The sequence below is a fragment of the Amphibalanus amphitrite genome, unplaced genomic scaffold (assembly GCF_019059575.1).
Source record: "Amphibalanus amphitrite isolate SeventyFive unplaced genomic scaffold, NRLGWU_Aamphi_draft 000279F_arrow, whole genome shotgun sequence".
NCBI classification, from domain to species: domain Eukaryota; kingdom Metazoa; phylum Arthropoda; class Thecostraca; order Balanomorpha; family Balanidae; genus Amphibalanus; species Amphibalanus amphitrite.
Genome location: NW_024881774.1, coordinates 308,177 through 332,691, shown reverse-complemented (window position 1 = coordinate 332,691; position 24,515 = coordinate 308,177). Strand labels below are relative to the sequence as shown.

The following is a 24,515-nucleotide window of genomic DNA, read 5'->3' as shown; positions in this document are numbered from 1 at the left end:
TTTGCAGCTAATATTTGCAATGTTTGTAATTAACTATGTAAATTTATCTCAGGCATTTATCCGGTCTTAGGGCAACCTGTCAAGACATGGCACTGGTAACTGGCAACGATTATCACGAATGATACGATTAACAAACGCACATACCTACACAAGACCGTTCCAAAGCAGTGTTCGCAGCATTAAAATTGCGCTGGCAATACGACCATCAGACTTGGTCTGGCGGGACGTCAGGCGTGGAACGCCCAATATAAGCGCTTAGCGTACAGAGTAGACACTCAATGGTCACAGCAAACAGTAGTGTATTTCAGCGACAAAACTACCATCAATCAAGCATTACAATCCATTATATGAGGCGCAATCGACATTATTCGCACAAGCGAACAGCAGTGAGCAGCATTCGCACAGCTAAAAAAGCATGATGACGGCGCTTTGCGACAATCGCGACGTGTCTTTGACAAGAATTTTTAGAGTTGAAAGTCAGACATAATGATGACATACGACCATGGATCCTTTCAAACTCAAGTGTTCAAGCATCTCTTGAAAATGTCGCAACGGGATTGAAAAATAATCGTCTAAAAACACGATTGAGGAAAGGAGGCCTTGGGGCGCGTCCCAGCATAATCACTGAATCTCTCGATGAGTCGAAACACATCGCCACATATACACCTTGAAATCACGTCTACTACCCAATAATCGTGCTCAAATGTTTCACATACGCAATGAGGCAGGTGAACAGCAACTTCACGTACAATTGGTGTGCTGCAGCTACTTAGCATGAGTGAACGAGTCAATGTAAAAAAGAAAAACAGCGCCTCAATTCTATTATTCATTTGGTGAGCGATGTATTTATTCAAGTGGCAATACTCTCCTGGAGGGCGCGGTGAATAACTTATAAACTCAGATTCGGTCTTCACAATAGCGAATTGAGTGTAAGTCATCTATCACCTTCATTGATTCTCTTCAAATCTATTCACGGCACAAATAAACCAATAAAGCACGATACCATTTCCACCTTCATTATTCACGTTCATTGAGGAACAAAGTAGCATGGCTAGCCCATCTACCACTGAATCGGGTCGAGTGGAATGTTTGTATTTCATATTACTGTGCAGGTATGGTGACCAACGTCCGACCACCATGTAAAAGCAGGCGGGAACGACGGGTTCCCACAGTCAAATGGCTGCACCGGCGCCTCTCAGCACACTTGGCGCCGGGACGGCGGCGCGGGGCGGCAACTTGGTCGGAGCACACCGCAGCGCGCGCCAAGCTCAGCCGGGGCAGGTCCGTGAGGCACATCCCCGCCGCCGCCGCGCCGGACACTCCGTCGTCACGTGGTCCACATAGAGCAGGTGCTGGTCGGGCGCAAACACTGTCCGGCAGTGGGGACACACCATCTGGTGCGCCGCGCCCGTGTCTGCGCTGGCCGGCGGCAGCGCCGTGCAGGGCTCGGCCGGCAGCTCCCAGTCCCTGGCGTGCCCCTCGGCCGAGCCGCCGCTGGCCGACCGGCCCGGCTCGCTGCCGTCGCCCGGCGCGGCGGCCAGCAGGTCCGAGTAGCCGCTGTCGCGCGCCAGCAGCGGCGCCGGCCGCCGCTGGGCGGACGGCTGCCGGCCGGGCGGCGGCAGAGGCCGGCGTATGTCCGACTCCACCGGGGGCGACGGCCGGGCCCTCGGCGGTGGCAGTGGCTCCGTGCGGATCGCCTCGTACGGCGCCGAGAGCACCTCCTCCACAGAGCGCGGCGGGCCCGGCGCGTGCCGCGACGTAGAGCGCTGCGCCGAGGGGAACACAAAGGTCAGAGACTCAGAAGGCGGTACTGGGCGCGGCCCCGCACTGTGCCGTGGAAGTCATACCCAGTGCCTTTGAATTATAAATCATGAGTTAATTACGGCAAAAAAAAAACATAAAGCCTAGTCCAACTGCTAAATTCAGCTAATTCAGGCAGTTACAAACTGTTCTGATGAGTTGTTCATCCTTACGTATGTATGTATGTATGTATGTATTCATCTAAAATCCGTCCACATGATGGCTTTTCGGGATTTGCGTCAATACAAGATAGCACACTCATAAAACGACAGAATAAAACGTGACATTAGAGCAGACACTCGCCATATTCATAAAATACATAAAGAGGTGAAGGTTTAAAATGTGAGGCTAAAAGCGAAGACTTCGCACATTGTGTTGCATGAAAATTAAACACAAAATGAATGCACTGAGTGACGAATAGTAGCGAGAGATCTATGGTACTTTCTATTGAATAGCGCGTTTGAACTCTCGGGCAGATCTGATGTTGGTGACAGTTGGTGACAACATGTTCCACGTTGCCGCGGCACGATATCGAAATCCGCGCTGGGTGCCGACCAGCCGGCACCGCGGCAGCTCAAGGCGGCCCGCCTCGGTGGAACGGGTGGAGCGGTGGGAGACAGCCGATCGGGCCACGAACATAGATCGGACTGCTGGTGGTCCGAGCTCCTGGGTCAGGAGCTTGTGAAGTTTGATGGCGTCCTTCATCTCGACCAACCGCTCCACCCGCTCCCATCCCAGAGCCCGGAGCGTCGGGCCAATCCTGTCCGTCCGCCGTGCCCCCGTTACCACCCGCGCAGCGAAGTTGATAGTTTTTTGGATCCTGAAAAGTTGATTTTTGCAGGCTCCACCCCAAACCGAAAGACAGTAGGTGATGTATGGGAAGACGTGAATGTTGATAAGTTTTTGTAGTACGTCTTGGGGGAAGTGGTGCCGAAAACGATAGAGGGAGATGAGAAGACAGTTACATTTCTGAACAACGTGACCAACATGTTTCTCCCAAGACAGGACTGGGTCGAGGACGACTCCCAGCATGCGGAGGGAGCCAGAGGGTGTCACTGAGACGTCGTCAATGACGATGTTGAAGTCCTCCGTTTTCTGAATGTTTTGACGAGAGCCAATCATGATAAATTCGGTTTTTTGAGGGTTCATTTTGAGTGAGTTTGAACGGTACCAATTTTGCATGATCGAAAGAGTGTTTTCAAGCCGTGCTTTAAGAGCGATTAAATTTTGAGGTTCAGGCTTAGCCCGGTCCAACAAGTGAATGTCGTCGGCGTACATGACGGGTTCGACGTCAAGGTGAGACGGTAGGTCGTTGCAGAAAAGACTGAACAGGATCGGCCCGATTATGGATCCCTGTGGCACGCCGTGGGAGACTGCAACCGGGGTGGCGCTACCACCCCGGACCACTTGGCTACGTCCGCCCAGGTAGCTGGCAAACCACGAGGGATCCACTCCATACCACCCCAGTTTGCACAGGAGGGCACCGTGGTCGACGCTGTCGAACGCCTTGCTCAAGTCAGCAGCGATGAGAGCTGATACGAAGCCGGAGTCGATGTTTTGAGCAATGCAGTCGACAGCATCGAGCACGGCGTCCTCGGTGGAGTGGCAGCGGCGGTATGCGTACTGTCGTTTGTAGAGAAGATTTGTGCGTGAAATGTAGACAGAAAGCTGATTGGAGACAACTTTCTCCACGATTTTTGACAAGTGTGACAGTAGAGTGATAGGCCGAAAGTTAGAAGCAGTGCCTGGGTCACCGGCCTGTTTATAGATAGGAACGACAGTACCCAACCGCCACGACTCTGGGAACCGAGACGTCACGAGCGATTTGTTGACGTGCTACTTCATCGCCCTTTGTTTCGAGAAACGGCTAGAAAGATGGTAATAAAATGTGAACATTGAGTTACTGTAGGGCACAGACGAATACAGGGTCCTCTAGTGCCATGCATTGCCCATCGCTGACTACTGACCGTGCTCTGCAGGCCCCTGACGGTCTGGCCGACACCGGGTGGAGGGATCCCGTGTCGCGGCTGAGGACACATGAGGTCAGATATAAGACATTGTCTGAAAACCGAGGGCGATCCGACAGACAAACCTGCACTGACGTGAAACACAGCACTCGGGCTATAGGTAGGTTACCAACCGAGCCGACGAAAGTATTTGGAAACAAGGTTTGCAAAATTGGCAGAGGCCCGAGTGCACTGTCGATTAAAATTTTGCGAACAGTGTTTCAAAATAATTTCTGTAGGCTGATGTCGATAAGTTTTCCTACATGACGCACTATGCGTCAAAATGTATTTGATAGGACTCGTCACTCGTCCGGTGTTAGTATTGGACCTGCCGAATAGCGGCAGGGATGACATGAAGCAAGTATCGATGAAGTTTACAAAGAACAATACCACAGAAAAAAGCAGCAAAATACGGAATTGAGGCTGAAAAGGCTACAAGAAAATCGTGAAACTGTTGGATGTTCACAACATAACGTGGAGCTTAAAGCAAGCAGGAAACCGCAAAACTAATGTGCAGTTATAGGAAGTCAATGAAGCTTGAGGACGGAACAAACTACGAGATTTGTAGTGTCACGAACTTCTCAAGACTTGTGGGAAGTGGTTGAAAGAGAACAAACTGACTAACGTTGAACGTGCTTTGCCCAAAGCATACCACGAGGTTAAACAGCGAAACTACGACACGACTTCTCAAGAGGGATAAGAAAGGGAACAGGCCTACTCCTAGTCGTGCGAAGCCTGTAACTTTCCAAGAAGAAAAGCTCTGGACCAGAAATATATGTGGTTATCTCCAATTTGCTGTTGAGTCTAGGGGATGCGATGAATCACGAGAATTGAAGTGGGGTAGCGAAAAGCCTTTGAGGGGTGTGGATGGAAATGGTCATTTACTGTTCGGGGAAAGAGAAACGATGACAAAAATAAGTGAAAATCAGACGGGCAGCAGGATTTTTTCTCCGAAGATCTCCCCAACAATGTTGATCCGGAGCAATGCCCAGTGATTGTCTTCAAGGAATTCGAGAAACAACGGTCACCGTCTATGGAAGAAGCAAATCCCTTCAATCTCGCCATCAATCATATTCGAAAGACTGGTTCATGGAGGCACCAATGGTGAGGAACAAACTGGGTGGGGGAGCTGCTGAAATCAGGAAACGTTACCGCTGGTGTCCCGGGACAGAAAACAAACCACTATGCAAGGAAGATTGTCAACTGAGCACTCAATGTCGGATGTCCTCCAGCGTATGTAGCACAACTAATGGGCCGCAAGAACGTGGCGAGTCTATAGTCTGCACCGACGCTGACGGGAAACATTTAAAACAGACGGTTACATGTTCAGCAACGATGGGACATAACTTCGAGGTCACCGACAAAAGAGTAAAGTGCGGGGAGTAAACATCGACAGTGACATGCCCTGATGGCGACCGAATCGCTGGCAACCGCTGGCAACAATGCAAGCTGCAAGCAGGCGTATATTAACAAGCAGTGAAATAGTCAGCAGTAGCAGTCGACTTAGTTATGCATGAGTGCATGCATTTTACTCGAGCTGCTGATTGGCCTGCCGACATCGTTTGACATGAAATACAACGTGGATTTTCGCTCTTTTAAGCTTCTTATTTTCTCGTAAAAAAGAACCGCGGCAATCCTGCAACACCTGGTCTAGTTATTGAGGCCCACAATCAGGGGCGGATCCAAGGGGGGGGTCACATGGGTCATGGCCCCCCCCCCCTTGAGGCCCGGGGGCCCAAAGACCTGCCAGGGGCACCACCGGCCTATCAGGGGTATCACAGTCCTGACAGGGGCACCACAGGACCGCCAGGGGCACCACAGGACCGCCAGGGGCACCACAGGCCTAGCAGGGACACCACGGGCCTGGTGCCCCTGGGCCCTGACAGGACTGTAACGCCCCTGACAAGCCTGAAGTGTCCCCGGTAGGCACGTGGTGCCCCTGACAGGCCTGAGGCGCCCCTGCAAGGGCGGTGGTGCCCCTGGCAGGCCTGTGGTGTCCATGGCAGGCCTGTGGTGCCCTTGCTAGGCCTCTGGTGCCCCTGACAGGCTTGTAATGCCCCTGGAAGGACTGTGGTGCCCCTGGGCCCTGACAAGCCTGAGGTGCCCCTGACAGGCCAGTGGTGCCCTTGCTAGGCCTGTGGTGCCCCTGGCAGGCCTCTGGTGCCCCTGACAGGCTTGCGGTGCCCTTGGAAGGACTGTGGTGTCCCTGGGCCCTGACAAGCCTGAGGTGCCCCTGACAGGCCCGTGGTGCCCTTGTTAGGCCTGTGGTGCCCCTGGCAGGCCTCTGGTGCCCTTGCTAGGCCGCTGGTGCCCCTGGCAGGCCTCTGGTGCCCTTGCTAGGCCGCTGGTACCCCTGCGCCCGGAGAGGACTGGTGCCCCTGAAAAGTCTGAAGTGCCCCTCGGCAGGCCCGTGGTGCCCCTGACAGGCCCAAGGTGCCCCTGCGAGGCCGGTGGTGCCCCTGGCAGACCTCTGGTGCCCCTGGCAGGTCTGTGGTGCCCCTGGCAGGTCTGTGGCGCCCCTGGCAGACCTGTGTTGACTGGTGCCCCTGCTAGGTCGCTGGTGCCCCTCACAGACCTGTGGTGCCCCTGGGCCTTGACAAGCCTGAGATGCCTGGCTATGACAGGCTCGTGGTGCCCCTGATAGACCAGTGGTGCCCTTGCTAGGCCTGTAGTGCCCCTGGCAGGCCTCTGGTGCCCCTGCTACCCCTGCGCCCGGAGAGGACTATGGTGCCCCTGAAAAGCCTGAAGTGCCTCTCGACAGGCCCGTGGTGCCCCTGGCCCCTGACAGGCCCAAGTTACCCCTGCGAGGTCGGTGGTGCTCCTGGCAGACCTCTGGTGCCCCTTGCAGGTCTGTGGTGCCCCTGGCAGGCCTGTGTTGACTGGTGCCCCTGCTAGGCCGCTGGTGCCCCTCACAGGCCTGCGGTGCCCCTGGAAGGACTGTGGTGCCCCTGCCCCTAGGGGTGCTCATGGGCCCAACAGGTCCGTTGTGCCCCTGACAGGCCTGTCGTGTATACTTGCTAGACCTGTGGTGCCCCTACTTCCTGGCAGGCCTGTGGTGCCCCTGGCGGGCCTGTGGCGCCCCTACAAGGCCGTAGGTGCCCCTGAAAGGTTTGTGGTGTCCCTGGAAGGACTTTGGTGCCCCTGACAAGCCTGAAGTGTCAAGGACAGACCCTTTAGACGCCAGGGTCAAGTTCGTCGGACTGACAACGATTTGCTTACCTGATAACGTTCCTGGTAAGTACTCACTACTCAGCGTCCACAACATATATACACATAGCATCTATGCACATAGCACATTCATATATACTTGCTTACAATTGGTAAATGTGGTTGTGGCTAAGAGTTAAGATACTGACTAAAAATAAAAAAGAAAAAGAAAAAAACTGAAAATGGGGGCACCACCAAAATGAAGTGGACGAAATCCGTTGAGTTTTTAATTTTGGGTATAGGTAGGGGCACCACTTCGATTCATGACCCTCCCCTTGGAGTTTTCCTGGATCCGCCCCTGCCCACAATGGTTTCCCTACAATCGCTACCTTGAATCATATAGTCACAGGTTATTCGCCTGGGCAGAAACCCCAGGAAGTTAACTTTCATTTCCAGTGGAGATTTGCCTACAAGTTTCTTAGCCATAATTTTACTATCCGGCTCGTGCTGTACTTGAAACACACCCCGGCATGTAAAAATAGCACGCAACAACTCAGCCGCTTACCGAGCTCAGTATCCACTGTTATGCATTGTAAACAACGCGCGAACGAAGCGGTCGTCTGCCGGCGATCCTCATATAACAGTGTAGACAATCATCGCATGGGAATGCGGTCGTGTTTGTTCAAAACATGGGTTAGGGCGAAACGGTCTGAAGTCCCACCGATGCTCAAACGCAGTGTTATAACTTATAATACGTAGTGATATCAGCTGGTTCACTGGCCACTGCTGGACAGTGGGTTTGCTAGGTCCGCCACCTGGGTCTGTAGCGCGCACAAGTGCCCGTCGTTTGCTGTCGGACACAGGGCTCACCTGGGAGCGGACCGAACACTCGGGTCCCCAGCTGCTGCTGCCCGTGAAGAAGCTCGGCTCCAGCGACTCGAACGGCTCGGAGAGTGGCCGGCGCGCGCTCAGCTGCTCCAGCTGGTGCTGCAGCTGCTCCACCTGCTGGTGCAGCTCGGCGTTTAGCGCCAGCGCGCGCTCCTTCTCGTCGCGTTCGTCTCGCCAGTCCTGCTGCAGCGTGCTCATCTGCCGGCGGACACGTCAACGGATGACGTCAATATCAGCCAGTGATGTCAACAGATGATGCCAGCGCCACCAGATGACGTCAATGGGTGAAACGACACCGGAATAACACGCGACAACATTCAATGAACAGGCACAAGGCATGCAGGATAGCAGTCGACTACAGCAGCAGCCGACAGCTGCGGCGTCCGGCCAACCTCACCTGGATGCCCACCAGTGCGCGGTATTCGTCCAGTTCGGCCCGCCCGGAGCGGGTCGGCGCCCGGTCGCCCCGGCCCAGCGCCTGTTCCAGCTGGTAGTTTTGCTTCACCAGGGCGGCGTATCGAGCGTAAAGGTCGTCCGGCACCGGGGTATCCTGCCGACAGTGCCGCACGGCGTCACAAGACTGTAAGGACAGAGAGATCAGGAAATAACTCAACGTGCCTCAAGAGATCAGAGACGGTGACAAGGCCGGAGGGAATGCGGCAGTGCAGCCTCTAGAACGGAACAATCTCCCGGCTACATCAGTAAGTCTCTGCTATGCTCCGATAGCCGTTCGTTGGGCCAGTAGAACCGATGGGCACAGTTTACTCAGTCCGTGGTCCATTGTTCCGTTCTGCTTACCTGCGGAGGGCCAGCAGTGCGGCCCGGCTGCGACTCCGAGCCGGAGCCACGCAGGGCGAGCAGTCGACTCAGCAGCCGGCGCGCCCGGCCGCTGGCCTCCACCTGAACCTGGAGCTTCTCCAGCGTCTGCACGCAGAGGGACAGTGGCGTCATCAGCGGCCTAAATCAACCGATAGTTATGTGGAAACACCACCCGGGTTCTATTTCTAAGCAAGGTCTATGGTCTGTTCCATATCAAGCTTGCCGTCAGAGTTTCTTGGTCCTTGGACAGACCGCTCCTCCGCTCAATAACTTGCGGATTTGAATGTGAGAGCTGTATATACAGAAATCACGCACTGCTTTCAGCAGGGCACTTCGGCCGCAAGCTTGAAACGGAACACAGTATAGTCCTTGCCCACTGGGATCAGTCGGGTCCCGGTTAGCAGACTTGTGACAGGTCAAGAAAAAAGTGAGCTCGCTCAGCTCAACTCCGTCTTATCCGCTCCCCCTCAGCTCCCGCTCAGTTTAAAGGGACTATCCCACCTTTAACATGGGGTTTGAGTTGAGATAGCCAAGTTTGCGGCGAGGTTCAGAAACCACTATGTATCTAGGTTGCAACCCCCGCGGCCTCTTGGTGTTGAAGAAATTCGTTCCCTTCATTTGAAAATGGGCCTTGTACAAGGCCCTATCTTCAACATGGAGCGACCGTTAGTGTGACGTCACCTCGTTTAGTCATTCTGATTTAAATGGACGCCATTTAATTGCGTCCCAGAAAAGCTATTTCTGGCACCTAAAAGCTGACTCGCCCCAAAATTGGTCCTCAGCACCTATTTGGTGGATACCAGCACCAATCATGGAAAATGACCTTAATTAGCTGTTTCTGGCACCTATTCATCGGTACGCCTTACTCTTTTTTTTTCTGAATCTGGCACCTAAATGCTGAGCGTAGCACCAATCTAGCAGGAAAATGAACTACTGACTGGTAGAATCATGTTGTTCTGGTATAATGACCCCTGGAGTCTAGCCTAAAGGTTGCCAGTGCAGCTACACTCTAAGACAGCCCCGTAGTGATCTCAGCATTGTATATGACGTTTAAGTAAGCAAATAATATTGATTTGTTTGAAAAAACAATTTCATTTAAATATTTAAAAGTATTTATTTGTAATGCTTAAAGGGAAACATTTTTGTGAGTAATTGTCTCGATTTTGACCATTAAAACGGGTATTGTATTTTTTGACGTCATCACATAGCTCCAAAAAAGAAATGTAATGTTTTCATTCCGTTCAAGGCCGCTGAAGAAACGCGGGATCTTGCGTGGGACATTGTCCGTTGTTTGCCGCGCAGAGTTGTGCCGTGGTTGTGCCTTTTTCATCCGTTTCTTACTTATGTGTGCATGAAGCTTTGATTTTGTTTTTGGTTATTGTGTGGCCGGTCAGTCAAACGCCCCTGTAGAAACCGGATGCTGCGTTTGATCGAGATGGAGTCAGACGATGATTGCAGAAAGCTAATAATATTGAAAAGAGGGCCGGTTGCGTGGCATGTCTGTTCAGAGTTGACATTTTGCTTTACTCCAGTTTATGACCTGAGAGCCTGGCTGGAAGTGACGGATCCAAACTTTTCACGTTAAAATGGCTGAGGGTGCAATAATCTCTACATAGCGGGCTGGTATAGGAGCGTCTTGCTATGCTGCACCATAGCTGGCTAGTCATTCTCTTTTGGCTAGAAATGGCCTTAATCATTATCTCCACTGGCGAAAATGGCACTTGACATCACCGAATGCAACGTTCATGTTTGTTAGGATACATAAAATCAGGAAGATTACGCGAATTAGGTAGGCAAACGTGGAATAAAATAGGTGCTGGATGTTTTGGTTTTGGTGCTGAATCAGCAAACAGCAAATACGGAGTTCAACTAGACGATCTGGCAACTTTAGGCTGTGTGGAAGCAATTAGGTGCCAGATTCAGATATTAGGGTCGAATAAGCATTTTGGGGCTGATCAGCAATTAGGTGCCAGAAACAGCTTTTTAGGGACCAGAAACAAATATTCCCCGATTTAAATGGGTTTGTTCGTTGAAAAATCGCTTAAAACTTGGTCTGAACTTTGTTGTGGTGCCTACAGAGTAAAAAGAATCAGCTTTATGACAGTAATGTGGCCTGGGGAAGGAGGTAATTTTGGGCTGTGACGTCACATATTTGAAAGTTTGTGTTTGGAATATGGGAAGCCTAAGATGTTTAATGAAAAATAAATGCCAGAACCGTGTTCCTGGTCATCCAATCTATAAAGTCGGGCACAATTTAACTGGTTTTAACAACATTTTAGAAGGTGGGATAGTCCCTTTAACGCGGCTCAGCTCAGCTCACGTTCCGCTCAAACCGGCTGCGCTCCGCTCACGCTCAGCTCAGCTCAGCTCAGTTTCCGCTCAGCTCAGCTCAGCTCAGTTTCCGCTCAGCTCAGCTCAGTTTCCGCTCAGCTCAGTTCCCGCTCAGATCAGCTCAGTTTCCGCTCAGCTCAGCTCAGCTCAGCTCAGTTTCCGCTCAGCTCAGCTCAGCTCAGCTCAAATCAGTTCCCGTTCAGCTCAGCTCAGTTTCCGCTCAATTCAGCTCAGCTCAGTTTCCGCTCAGAAAAAATGTACCGACGAAAAAATGCATGGACGAAAAAATGTACAGACGAAAAAAATGTGAGACGAAAAAAGGCGGTCGAAAAATTTTCCCATATAATGGACATCAGAAGGTGAGAGTTCCAGTTAGCGCCTCTGCCCCACCCCACTTTCAATAGGATAGTTGCTTAGCCCACATTCAACCAACGAAGAGGAACTTTCTTTGCTAATTCCTAATTGTAAATATTTTATGCAGAGGTAAGAACCCTTATTGATAAAATTAATTTAAATAACTGCTTAAATAGCAAAGTGAAGAATGCTGAATTGTACATTGCGGAGCAGAGTGTCAAGGCGAAGCATCAAAGCCTGACAGTAGGTATTCATCTTGCAGTCAGACTTGAAACTTGAGACTGGCTGTATTAGCCTGTAAATTGGCCAAGACCCTGGTCTTCCAATTTCCATGCAATATGGGTGAAAGAAATTAAGCTTGATTAGTGATTACTATTGATTTCTTTAGAGTTTTGATATTTTTAAGTGCGATCACGAAGGCAGTGTAATTGCTCACTCCATAGCTAGCTCATAGCTGAAGCATCAAAGCCTGAGTTAATTTCCAAGCATGAACTGAAAAGAATTAGAACTGAATCAGCTCAGCTCAGCTAAATCAGCTCAGCTCAATCAGCTCAGCTCAGCTCGCTCAGCTCAGCTCAGCTCAGCTCAATCAGCTCAGCTCACTCAGCTCAGCTCAGCTCAATCAGCTCAGCTCAGCTCAGCTCGCTCAGCTCGCTCAGCTCAGCTCAGCTCAGCTCAAGCTCATTCAGCTCAGCTCAGCTCAAGCTCATTCAGCTCAGCTCAGACAGCAGCTCAGCTCAATGCATTACTGAGCCGGCTCAGCTCACAGCTCAACAATTTGGCAAAATGTTGAGCCGGCTCATGAGCTGAGCTGATTTTTGAGCCGGCTCAACTGAGCTGATCACAAGTCTGCCGGTTAGCACGGCCCTTATGCCGTTCCACCCATGACACAATCTAAGCAATCAAGTTATGGGGGGTAAAGTCACACCTAACAAACAACGCTCAATTTCAAGATAAGACCGCTCCAAAACTATGTACTGGAGTACAGGCACAGTGTATTCCTTCCGGCCAATAACACAGGCTTGCCTTACATACTGCCACTTCACGCGACCTATTTTTGTCACAACTTGTTGACATGTCTGAACATGCCCATTCAAGATAAGGTGGGCTCGAAAGTCAATCACTCAGTAGCCTAGGATAAGTGCCACAACAGCAGCTTTGAACGATAATGCGCGTCAAGCCGGCGCACTGCTTGACAGAAGTTCATATTGGCTATTTCATTGCGAGACAAGGCGCAGGCATCAATCTGGAAAATGATAAGGCATATGGCTAATATGTAGAGGAACGAAGAGACCTACAGTAACGATGAGGAATAATTAGAAAATGAGTTCCTCAATAAACTGCGCTGAGTGCGCCATAAAACTCGCATAAAACGCTCAATTGGTATAAATGTGACGCAAAATCAAGGCATTACTAAGAAACAATTAATAAAAAACATAAACACAGCCACTAAGAATCCAGAACAACCAAACCCATACCTTGATGAGTGTGGACTTGAGCATCCGGTTTTGTGCGGCCAGGTAGCGCTCTCTGGTGCTGAGCTCGGCGGGTTCGGTGGTCGCCGGCGGGGGCCCGATCCGGCGTCCCTTCTCAGTGGCTCCACGCACTGCCGCAGGCGAAGAGGGTCGCTGCGGCAGACCACACCGCCTAGGTCAGAGGGGTGGCTGGAAGGCAGACACTAAGCGCTTGTGAAAGGTAAACCGTAGGGGGGGGGGCACAATTACAATTGTAACGAGCGATTGCGAAGCGAATATGTGTAGTTTGTATATGTCGAGTGGCTCCATCCTTTCTCCCTCGACTTTGACTGATTTAATGGATCTGTATTCTGGACTTGCAACAATCATGGCACATGAAAGGTACCAATTGGTGGCGTCAAAATTATTCTGCTGTCAAAAAAATCCAGCACCTTTCGCTTAAACTGGGTCATTGCACTTTGGGTCATTTGAAGTCTTTCAAATGGTACCCAATATGCAAACGTTAAATTTCATTTGTAACTGTTAAAGTCGTATCCACTGAAAAACATAAGTGCATCTTTGGAAAAAGGGACGTTGGCTCGAGATGAATCAGCCGCTTTCGGTATTTTACTCCTAATACTTTGGCCTTGTGCAATGTGCAGGACTCCGTCGATGACGACATTTGAAAGACGCTGAACCATAGCAAGCCTGCGGATGGGGTGGGATGTGCGCCGCCGTTCGGCAGGCGTCTGTCGAGGGGGTGTCTGCCGGAGGGGGTCTGCTGCTCACCTCCGGGGAGCCGATGGCGCTGACGCAGTCGGCCGTGCAGTGGGATGAGCCGCTGGCAGGGGTGCCGGGCCGGGCCGGGCCGCTGGCCTCATCCATCTGGCACGGTACGCTGCAGGCGGACCCGGCTGGCGGCCGGCTGAACACATTACCTGCACGGACAGCACCGACCTAAGTCAGGCTGGGAAGGACGACTGCCTGGGGCGTCACACCGCCACTGACTGGGCTGGGGGCAGTTCGCCAGAACTGCGTGACTGGACTTTACACACCAGGACTGAGCAGTGAGCAACTGTAGTGGGGACGCATCCGGACTCGGCTGGGGGAACACCAGGACTTATATGACAGGGCGGCATCGGGGACACACTGTCAGACTGAGTGGCTGGACTAGGGGCATGCTGAGACATTTTCCAAGCATTTAGGTCTTTATCCGTGTTCGCAGGCGCCTAGCCCTGCAGGTACCACCGACATCCAAAGCACTATTTTCACATTTAATTCCTTGACAAGCGAGAATCGCGAGGGATATATGTTTCGGGGATTCTCATAGCATCATGTGTCGGCCGTCTGTGTGACACCTCGCGCGACTCCACTTTGTTGAAGAAAATACACCACACTTTTAACATGGGGTTTTGAACTGGAATAGCAGCTTTGTGGCGTGAGCCGAGACTAGCACAAATCAGAAGCTTGTACGGCCTAAGGATCGCCCTGGGCAAAAACATTCAATTTTTCGTTCCGAAATGATTGACTAACGCAGGAATGTGGTGACTTATGTAAGAATGCCAAGAATGCAGCCCACCGACCGACATGCAGCCGCCACCTGTCGCGTTGGCCAAGACGTCACCTGAGGGGCCCATACGCCTCTGAGAGTCCGAACTCATTCTTCTGATGTCCCTACATAGGGTCCTTAAAATTCGAAATTGTCCCTGAGGGTTCACACTGTGATCTGAGTGCTCACCACGGTCGCTTAGCGCCGACACTGGCTTCTGAAGACCTGGCATTGACCTCGGAAAGCTCTATAGCTCAACATACATATGTAAAAATATTTGGTGACCCATGCTGATTTCCAGCATCCCACGCAGGTCTCTGCGAGGCTCTAAGGCTCTCCCACAGCACATGCTCTAAGTGACCAACACTGGTCTGAGAATCCCAAGCCCACCTCCGAGGAATCCTTTTTAAAACATGTGCCACATACTGCGAATACAAATTTTGATTTTCGGGGATATAACTTACCGGATTGACCTGACCTTGATCCTGACCTATGCTTGGCTGGCCTCTACATGTATCTGACACTCGTATAGCACTTATATGGACTGTACAGGTCGCCGCTGAAGTAATGTGGGGTATCCGTAGTGGTTAGAGTTTGCATCTGTATCATGGGAACCATTTGTCAGATTATCATGAAACTTGGAATGTAGCCTACATGTGCCATCATCATTGCAGCTGTAAGCTCGTATTATGTCACCTACCTTTAGATCACTCCGTATTTAAAAATCGTCGGTCAGAGCCATCTGTTGGTGAGATTGATAACTAAATTCCTGATTACGCCACTGATGCCCCAACCACGTGACTCTGCAGCAAACCAATCACCGTGTTCGGAGGCAGCATGAATGGCGCCAGATGCCCCTGCGTCGAGGCTGGCGCCTCTCGGTTGTGGCGTGAGTGACCGAGAGTCTGGTCGCGGAGCGAGGTCAGTGGGGTCAGCCTCGCCAACCGCCTCCGGGCTAGCGGAGCGCTGGGCAGCGCGGGTCTGTTAGGTTGGCATACCCTCCGCGGCACCGAGCGTGCCGATAGTTCTTTCTAGGAAAATGCGGAATGTGTTCGTGGCTGAACTATAGTCACAATGCCGTTTACATGATCAGGGCAGGTTGCATAGTCACCGCAGCCAATGGACTTGTCTGTCCTTTTAACAACCTGCAAAATGGTTCTGACGAGGTTACATTTCTAGCAACTCACTTCCCAGTGCAATGACGTCAAGTGAGTTATATGATGATAAAGTGAGTCGGCTACTTTTTGCGAATTAGAAAAGAGATATTTCCATACACAAACATATAATCGGCTAATATCTTATGACCGAACAAGAGTCAACGAATGTCGATTGTATTCATAGTGCTCGTGAGGTCATAACCTCAAAAGATATATCCATCTCGCCTGAGCCAGCCAGAACCAGTCTGTGGAAAACGAACAACCCCGGCGCGGACCGAACCCGCGACCCCGCGATCCATACCCTAACGCTTAACCGCTCCGCCACGACGTTTCTGGTGTCACCGCTCTCTGAACACTAGTAGCCGCGATGTGGTGAGTGATTAAAGCAGCATGGCATGACGCCTACCGCGCTCCGGGTCAGTCGGCTGGGCCTTGGGCGAGGCCAATCACGTGACCAGTCAGTGTTCCATTTTTCAGACTTTTTGGTGGCAAATCACACCTAATGGGGAAAATACTTTCATCCCTAAAATATGAATGACCGACTTTGCTTCATCTCTGAAAAAAGTTTCATGTATTCCCAACAGCCAGTTTACATGTCACTTGACAGTTGATGCACCCACATCCATGTTTCACACCCTGTCAAGCAGAGGCGGCGGAAGGTATTTTGGGATGGGGGGGCACACCTGATCCTTCCCGGAACCTAGGGTACCCCCAAATCTAGTTTTCTCACCGGTTTTAGGCCACTTATTTTTCACCCCTTGGCCTTTACAACGAAAAATCGAAACGAAAACATTTGCAAAAAGTGAGATATCCCGTCTCATCTGAGTCAAGGAACTACCTTTTTGGTAACTTGGAATAAACGTTTAAAGCTTTCACACATGAGCTGTCAAATCAGGTATAGAGGGGGATTTTTTTACTTAAATAGGTATTGTCTTCCATTCAGCTTTTCTTTGAGGCCCACGGCCGCTAATATAGGGAGGACAAGCTGCCCCGACGGTTCCTGGCCCTATGAAACTTTGTGGGGGCAGCGCCTGCGCCCCCCACGGCCCCAGAGTTGTGGGGGCAGGCTACCCCCATGCTGCCCCCCGGCTCACGAGTCTATGCCGGCTGGCGTCTGGCAGAGTCGCGGGGAAAGGCCTGTGGCACGCTCAGACGCGCTTCTGTGACGTCCGCATGCCGGGCCACTCGCGTTCCGTCCTACTCTTCCGGTTACCGGTAGCTCGTAGATAGCTGCTTGATTTCTGAGCATTATGTGTGGAGGGCGTTTGGTGGAAATGTATGATATTTAGAGAATGAATATGTGCTTACATGTTGTCACAGTCTTCTGCGTTAGAACGCTCCATAATGAAGGTTGTTTCTGGTTAACATTTCGAAAAGGTAATAAATCTATGAAATTATGTTGGTAGATTTCCGATTTCGATTCCTCCGGTTGGAGGGTCTCAAATACCTACATTACGAGCCCTCCCCCCGCCGAAAAGTTGGAGGGGCTCAGCCCCCGCTAGCCCCTCCAGCCGGTTCCCGGGAACCGCCCCTCTGGTTCCCGCGCCACTGCGGCAAGTCCAGTTCAAATACGTGTAGCACGCTGTGGCTGTCACCGTGACTGTTGTTCGCGTTGAACAACTTGCTTCCTTTAAACCAATGACGTCATTAAAGTTAGCCAATTATTGGCTATTGCAAACCTTTTTGGTTGGTAACACTCGCACTGCAAAATGCTAGCCAATGTGATCAAAATATGTACGACGACATTGACAACAATATCAATCCATTCCAAATTACTCGCTCTATTAACTTAAAAAGGTACTCAGCCAAACTGGCATATGTTCATGACGTAGTATGGAAGTATTGTGGTACTTCGTCGACAACAATTTGGGGGGGCAAAAAGATATGTTTGCACCCCCACCCTGGAAGATGGGGGGGGGGGGCGCCGTGCCCCCGCTGCCCCCCCGCTTCCGCCGCCACTGCTGTCAAGATTCTGACATGAAATCCTGGTTTAGCAGTTGGCATACAAATTGGCATTACACCATTTTGCAAATATAGTTCGGGTATTTATTTCCTTTTTTCTCATCCTAGGATTTTTTTTTCTTCTTGGCACACCCAACCAAAATCCAATTTTAGAACACTGTGACCAGTCGGCGGTGAGGGACGGGACTCCGTCGTGTAAATAAAGGGGAGGGGTCGAGAAGGGACGGGGAGGTGGTCGCCGCCCTTTGAGATGACAATAAAAGTTTGGTCAACGGAAGCCGTCCTACTTGCAAAACAGTTGTTTTTTATCGCAAAGCGGAAAAATTCAAACTCATCGGCACATGGGTGGCGCAGTTCACCCAGGTATTTCAATTATTTATCCCGATAGCTTCAGATCGTGTACGGAATGATCACCAATTCAAATTGCAATCGCTAAAAAATACAAGTGTGACTGCAATTACATTGCACCCTTCCATAAATATAAATTTAAAAAAGTATTGGCTCGCTTAATAGTCATATGCTTCAACGTTATTTCTTCTCTTCGTCTTTTTTATGAAAACGAGTGAACGTTGAAAGAAATATTATGCTATTCATCCACTGACCATTTTATTTTAGAAACTTATTTGTATGTCGAATTTCTCCCCCACCCCATTAACTGGCAACGCCGTCCAGAAGGCCTCTTCCAAGTAAAGGGTTATGGCGGTATCGTGCTTCGCTGTGATCTCTCATCTCACACGCAGCACGCACAGTGCACACTGAACTGACTGTGATTGGCGCTCACTGAGACAAACCAATGAGCCAATGAGCGCACTGTTGAGTATCCGCCGGGGGCGGTGGACGGGGTCAAGGGTGATTGATACGAGCATGACCCAGGCCTATGTCACTCCACTTTTGATGACATCATAAGGGGGCCTCAGGACAATAATGGCGCGGCGCGCCACAATCGCTTCAAAGCTACTTACCAACAGTTGCCATTTTTGAAAATATTATTTTGAAATAAAGTTACAAGTAATAAAAATATTGTAATAAAGTTGTTGATTAAATCGATACCATATCTAAAAACTTACTGAAAAATGATTTATTTATAGTAAAAATATAAGCTCGATGCGTTTTTACGTTGCTTTCCTGCAACTGCAGAGGATTTTTAAATCGTCTATATCTTCAAAACCGGCCATTTCTTAGCATATTGCTGCTCTTTTTTATCGCTAGAAAATTAGTTGAACTTTGCAATGATATCAACGGTTGAGCGATATGTGTAGAGTGTCCCCAACAATCTACAAATGAAGTTAGTCATTTTTACGTTGTAAAGGAATGGAGCACCCCTTGCGAGCATCAGGGGTGACGTCACTCAGGATCTGTCTCTGATTGGTCGGCGGGGGAGTGACTGTACCTTCTATAGATGGCCTTGGCATGACCTCTGGCCGGCCTCCACCTGCCTCGACCCAGTTGTCGGGCGCCCGTGCCTTTGTCATACAGCATTTCTACTCATACAGCTAGCGTAGGATTTTGCTACAGCGTCAATCTTGTAATACAGGTCATGTCGATGAGGCCCTCAATGAACAAAGAAGTTCGACGGACAACCGAAGCCAATGCACAAATATTTTACAGAATTAGACTATACAGGTGGTTAAAATTTAACGTATTCTGATCGGCTATTGTTATGCAAAACATCAATTCATTCAAATATTTTAAATAAAATAAATGTAAATCTGATATTGTAGTAAGTTACAACTGCTCATTACGAACATCTTCTCTCAAATGCTGTTTTTTCTATCTTCAAAACTTTAGCCTTGATAGTTATTTCAGTCAAAGCTCCCACGTGAATCCGTGACACGCTGGCTGCTTCACAAAATGGCATCGGGCATCGCTCTCGCACGCCTCGGGTCAAAGCTCACTGTTGCCCTGAGGCTGGTGTCCCTGTCACCCTACCTCCACCCACCCCTCCCACTGCACCGGCCGGTAGCCCCGCGGTCAACCCCTCCCCACCTCAGACCCTCCCCCTCCTCGCCTGTCAGAGAGCAGCTCCTATCGGCCGATGCTGGTGTCCGGATCATCAATGGCAGGGCTACTCTACTGGAGGGTCCAGCAATGACTCCTTACTATTACGTAGTACGCACGCGCGTAGGTTTACAACTCTGTGTTCAGTGGCGGTCACAGAAACATGACTCCGGGGTGCTCCAAGGAGCTCGATATTTCAGTTTTTCGATGATAACGAGCATGCTGTGGCAGGTAGAATGGTGACACATTAGAAAAAGTTGTCAATCTGAAATACGAAGCTGTGCGATCCTCGCTTTTGACGATATATCTTACCGTCAATGAATGGCGATATGTTTTGTTCGATCACAGTAGAACCCCACATTACTTTAGCGGTGACCTGTACATACACAGTCTTGACAGAGTTTACGACGAGAGACCCACTCAAGGTTCTTAAGTCCATGCTACTGGATGCCCAATTTCAGGTGTTTGACTGACCTTGACTGGAACTGTGACCTCGAAATTCAACTTCCAAGTTATTTTCAAAACGTCTCGTTGCGCTCTTTCGTTAGTCGCCTCGTTCGTTTTGCTGCGCCTATTGTTTCTAGAGTTAACGGATGGGGGCATTTACCCCCCCCCCTCCCCTCAGCAAACGGCGTGTGACGAAAAACCCTGATAATTGCCGGGTCAAAGAAAAATACTGACATTCTGGTGGCGAAGTTGGTCTCCTGACAATAATAGACAACTAGAAAACACCGTAAAAATCGCTCACAACAAAATGTATATCAATTGGTAGAGGTGACAACACATCTCAATTCGGGAGTGGGGCATTCCATGTGAACCGGGACAGCCAAAATCGGCCACCTCTGCTATTTTGTTCAAACTTGGTATACTTATTGGCTATTGGGTGAAACCTCTGGGGGTGAAAACATTTTGTCACATTCCCTCGGGCTACAGAGATACAAGCCGCTAAGCTTCTCCTTTTTGAGCAGAATTGGACGCGTATTGCAATCTTGAAAGATCTACAGCTTCAACATTTTTGAAGCTATTAATTTCAAACAAACTGAAACGTGTACATAAGGAGTTCTACCAGTTAAATTTGGCAATTTATACATTTTTTGATGATGTTGAGTTTATTGTATTTTAAATTTATTTCTTAAAATATAATTTGTGAAAAATGGGTACCTTTCGATTTTCCTCAAATTTAAATATTGTCTTCCACTACACGTAAGGCACACGTGCTGAAAAAATTAGAGTGGGCCAACAATAACTTTGGATACACGCGCAGTGGAAAGGGGCGGATCTCGCCAACCCCATCTGTGTTTCGCTAATAACTCACGCCGTAATCATTACATTTACGTCAAATTTTCAGTACCTATCCAGAATTTAACCCTCGCCGGCACAGGCCATTTTGCGTCCTTCGACGGCACAAGGGAGGGGGGGGGGTTGGAACGACCCCCCCCCCCCCTCGCGTTTGGCCCCTGATCGAGCTAGAGCTTAGCGGAAAAAAACGAGCATGTTGCCCGTCACGAGAGGAAGCCGATGATACCCAAGTTTACGGTCCTTGGTCATCGGGTGACCTTCCAGGTCAGGTCAATGACCCGAAAACCGGGAAAATCGGGACCTGTTAGAAAGTCGTAAAGTGTGGCTGCTATGCGGTTTTCCGGGGTGCTGATCACGAATATCGTGTTAGTTTTGATCAGAGATGATGTCTTTAAGCATTTATACCAGGTCGGGTCAGGTCAGGTCAGGTCAACCGGTAGGGGTTATGACGGGTATTCGTAATACGTGTCAACCGCCTCTGACAGCTTCGTAACATGTTACGAAGGCACCAAAACTACTTCGTAAATGTTCAAATGGTTGCTAAATTCGAATTCAGCTCCAAAAACTAGCCTAGAAACATGTAAAACTCGAAAAAGTGAACTGAGGTCACCCGAGGTCACAAAAGGTCAATGACCTGGCCTGACCTTCAGGTGACCTTGACACCCACCCTTATGTATGGGAGCAACATCAAATCACATGTTTGAACGTTTGAAACCACGAAAAGCTTGCAAACGCGCGGCAAATGCGAGCCGACATACGCCGAATCGCGATTCCGGCCAAACATGGTCTCGGAAAAGAGGTCACAGGTCAAAGGTCATTAGGGTCAGGGTCATGAAATTTTCAGGGTAGGTGCAAAATTAATCAATGCGAGGGTACTGAAAGTTTCGTCGCGATCGGCCGCTTTTTACGCGAGTTATTCGCGAAAACCTTAGGCGGGGGGGTTGCATGACCCTATATATTACCCCGCTGTGCCGGCGAGGGTTAATTGCATATCTTCCCGTGCAAGCAATAGGTAAATAGGTCCAAAAATTTTCTAGTAATAGCGGTGTAACGTCAAACATCCTGCCGGGGCGGCGCGGCGGCCAACGCAGGCCATTGCTCGCCACCTGAATGGTAGACTGTGCCGGCGCGGGACGGTTCCATCTTTGCACTGCGCTTCTTACCGCTGATTATGATCGATTCGCGTCAAATCTTGTGTGAGGGCTTAAAAATGTACAGGCAATCTTATGGTCAAATAAATACGAAAATCAACTGGTAAAAATGGAATCATTAGGGTTCAAACACAATATTGTGACTGAAACGTTTCCCGCGTCGGCCAACCTCCGCCTCTACCGGCGACATTTTACTCTTAGCGGGCCAATAACTGCCAAATTTATGGTTAGATAAACTAGCGGTCCCATAACATACTAAAATGTCGTATAAAGGAAGAAATAGGAAAATCGGCCAGTACCTCTTAAAGCTATGGGCGTATAAACGCAAAATAGTCACTATAGCAAAATTGATCACGTTTAACCTCATTTGACCTTTAAGATATTGATATAGGGTCATGAAATTGGCACGCGATAAAGTTCCCCACCGCCGCACCTACATTCAAATTCTGTTTTTAAAATACAGTTTTTGGCTAAACCACTACAACCATTACATTTCTCCCCTAGCGCTGGGAGAGTCGGGCGTATTTCCTTTTTGCAACTTAAGAGAGGCGCTGCCCGGAGAATGCCCGATTGCATCATAAAAACTGGCTTACATCTCAGCGATGACCAGCTATCTTCGTGGCTTAGTAGTTAGTGTGCCGAGTGTGCCCACCTCGTAATCTATAGGTCGCTGGCTCGCGGCTGGTCAGCCTCAAGTGTTTTAGCACACATTTGTTTTTTAACCCGCGACCTGGTGGGGGGGGGCTATTTTTTGCCCCCCCTCCAGACTTTTCGATATATCTCCAGAACCGCTGCGCCGATCGTCACCAAACTTTCAGTACCCTCCCGGACATCAATTTTACACATTGTGAGCAAAAATTTTTCCAAAGGCTATGATAGGTTGGCCGGAAATGACGTCAGAGTGACGTCATGTTCTGCCGTTTTCGACCCAAAAAAGGGTTTCGCGGGAAGAGCTGTCAGGCCTATAGCTTTGCAAATACAGAAACATGATAAAGACATAAAAGCTGTAGAATTGACAGGGCTACAAAACTGCTATCTCGGATTTTTGAAATTTTTGGATTTTGACCCCCAAAAATCAAAAAATATTTTGTTTGGATATAATAATCGAAAAATCCAAAAAGTTTTTTGAATTTCGCAAAAACCGGAATATATGTGATAGTCCTTACCGCATTCCATCCACATACCAAATTTGAGATTGATACCACTTTTTTTGGCGAAGTTATAGCGAAAAAACTGTTCAAAATTGATGACGTCAAATTTTCAAACTCAATTTTTAGCAATTCTAGACCCCGTAGCGCAAAACAAAGACCACCATTAGACTCCCCGTGACGAGCTGCATCGAATCAATACCCATTTTATGCAAAACTATCAACTTTAAAATTTGACCTTTTTTGGCCTGACCTTGACCTGACCTTGACCTGAACTTCACCAGAAAGTGACCTAAGCCGTACCTGATAGTCTTGTAACCAGCACCATTGAGTTGGAAATGAAAAATTGGCCATAAAACATGCATCACACAACCTTTGTAAAGTTGGGCTCATGTGACCTGACCTGTAACCCTTGGTGACCTGACCTGTGACCCTTGGTGACCTGACCTGTGACCTGACCTGGTATTGTCAGTGACCTCTAATAGCAACATATCTACTAGGCAACTGACGCCCTATCGCTGATTCTCGACAAAATGCGTTTTCCTCGGTGTTATAGCGCATTCCCTAGAAGACCCGTGAACGGCGAAACATTTCATCTTTGACCTGACCTGTGACGTCATCGGTGACCCTGAGGTCAATGAAATTTGGTTTCCCTCGACAAATTTGACAGGCCTTTCGAACGCCGTTTGAATTTTGCGGATCCGTCCAGTAGTTTCGGAGATACGATGGGGGCAAAAAATAGCCCCCCCCCCCACCAGGTCGCGTTATAAGCAGACCCCACCAGGGCGCGGGTTAAGTAGCATCTGGCCAGCCGGCAAATGTCGTGAGGGCTAAAGTTCGTATCTAAGTAGCATTTGGCCAGCCGGCAACAGGGCTATACATATTTACGCGTGTTAGATTAGATCAGGTCAGGTCAGGTCAGGTTAGGTTTCCTTTGGTTTGGCTAAGGCAGAAAGAACCATCTCCGGGTAGCGCCTCTCCTTGGTTGCTAAAACGAAACACGCGAGTGCCAGACATTACGAAGTCCAAAAGACAGTTACGTAGACGTCGGCCCATTCTGGATTTTTTAAATGATGTAGCTAATGTATAGGAGAATAAAATATGTAAAAATCCGCAAAATCGAAGGGTACCCATTTTTCAGAAACTCAAAAAATATTTTTTTTTTGAAATTTAATTAAGTTTACTAATTAGTTAATGACGTCAATATTGTTATTCTCAAATTAAAAGCCTGATCTATAGCCTCCATTTCACACTTTGTCGCGTGGTGATGTCCAAAACTGCAAAGGTTATGACGCTTTAAAGATGATAATGTCCTAAGTCAATGTTTGATGGCGTGTATCTCCGAAACGTGACGTCATATCTTCACAAAAAATGTCTCCTTTCTTTTTACATATAGAGATGAGTAGTTTCACCAAGTTTCGCAAAAATCGAAGGAGGTGAGGTTCAAAATGG

The 24,515-nt window shown here is 49.4% G+C and overlaps 1 protein-coding gene across 2 annotated transcripts in view; it reads right to left on the bottom strand.

Annotated features, from left to right (window-relative positions):
• Positions 1-282: 282 nt before the first annotated feature.
• LOC122387261 overlaps positions 283-24,515 on the bottom strand; it is a 39,014-nt gene continuing 14,781 nt past the window's right edge. The window contains exons 2-8 of one of the 2 annotated variants that reach the window (XM_043377320.1): positions 13,589-13,737; positions 12,824-12,973; positions 8,640-8,765; positions 8,239-8,391; positions 7,824-8,039; positions 3,768-3,827; positions 283-1,766 (exon numbers count right to left, since the gene is read on the bottom strand). In XM_043377320.1, coding sequence (XP_043233255.1) covers positions 1,269-1,766; positions 3,768-3,827; positions 7,824-8,039; positions 8,239-8,391; positions 8,640-8,765; positions 12,824-12,973; positions 13,589-13,684 — 1,299 coding nt within the window. In that variant the 5' untranslated portion in view covers positions 13,685-13,737 and the 3' untranslated portion in view covers positions 283-1,268. The remainder of the gene's footprint in view (positions 1,767-3,767; positions 3,828-7,823; positions 8,040-8,238; positions 8,392-8,639; positions 8,766-12,823; positions 12,974-13,588; positions 13,738-24,515) is intronic. The other variant, XM_043377321.1, reaches the window with a different exon arrangement.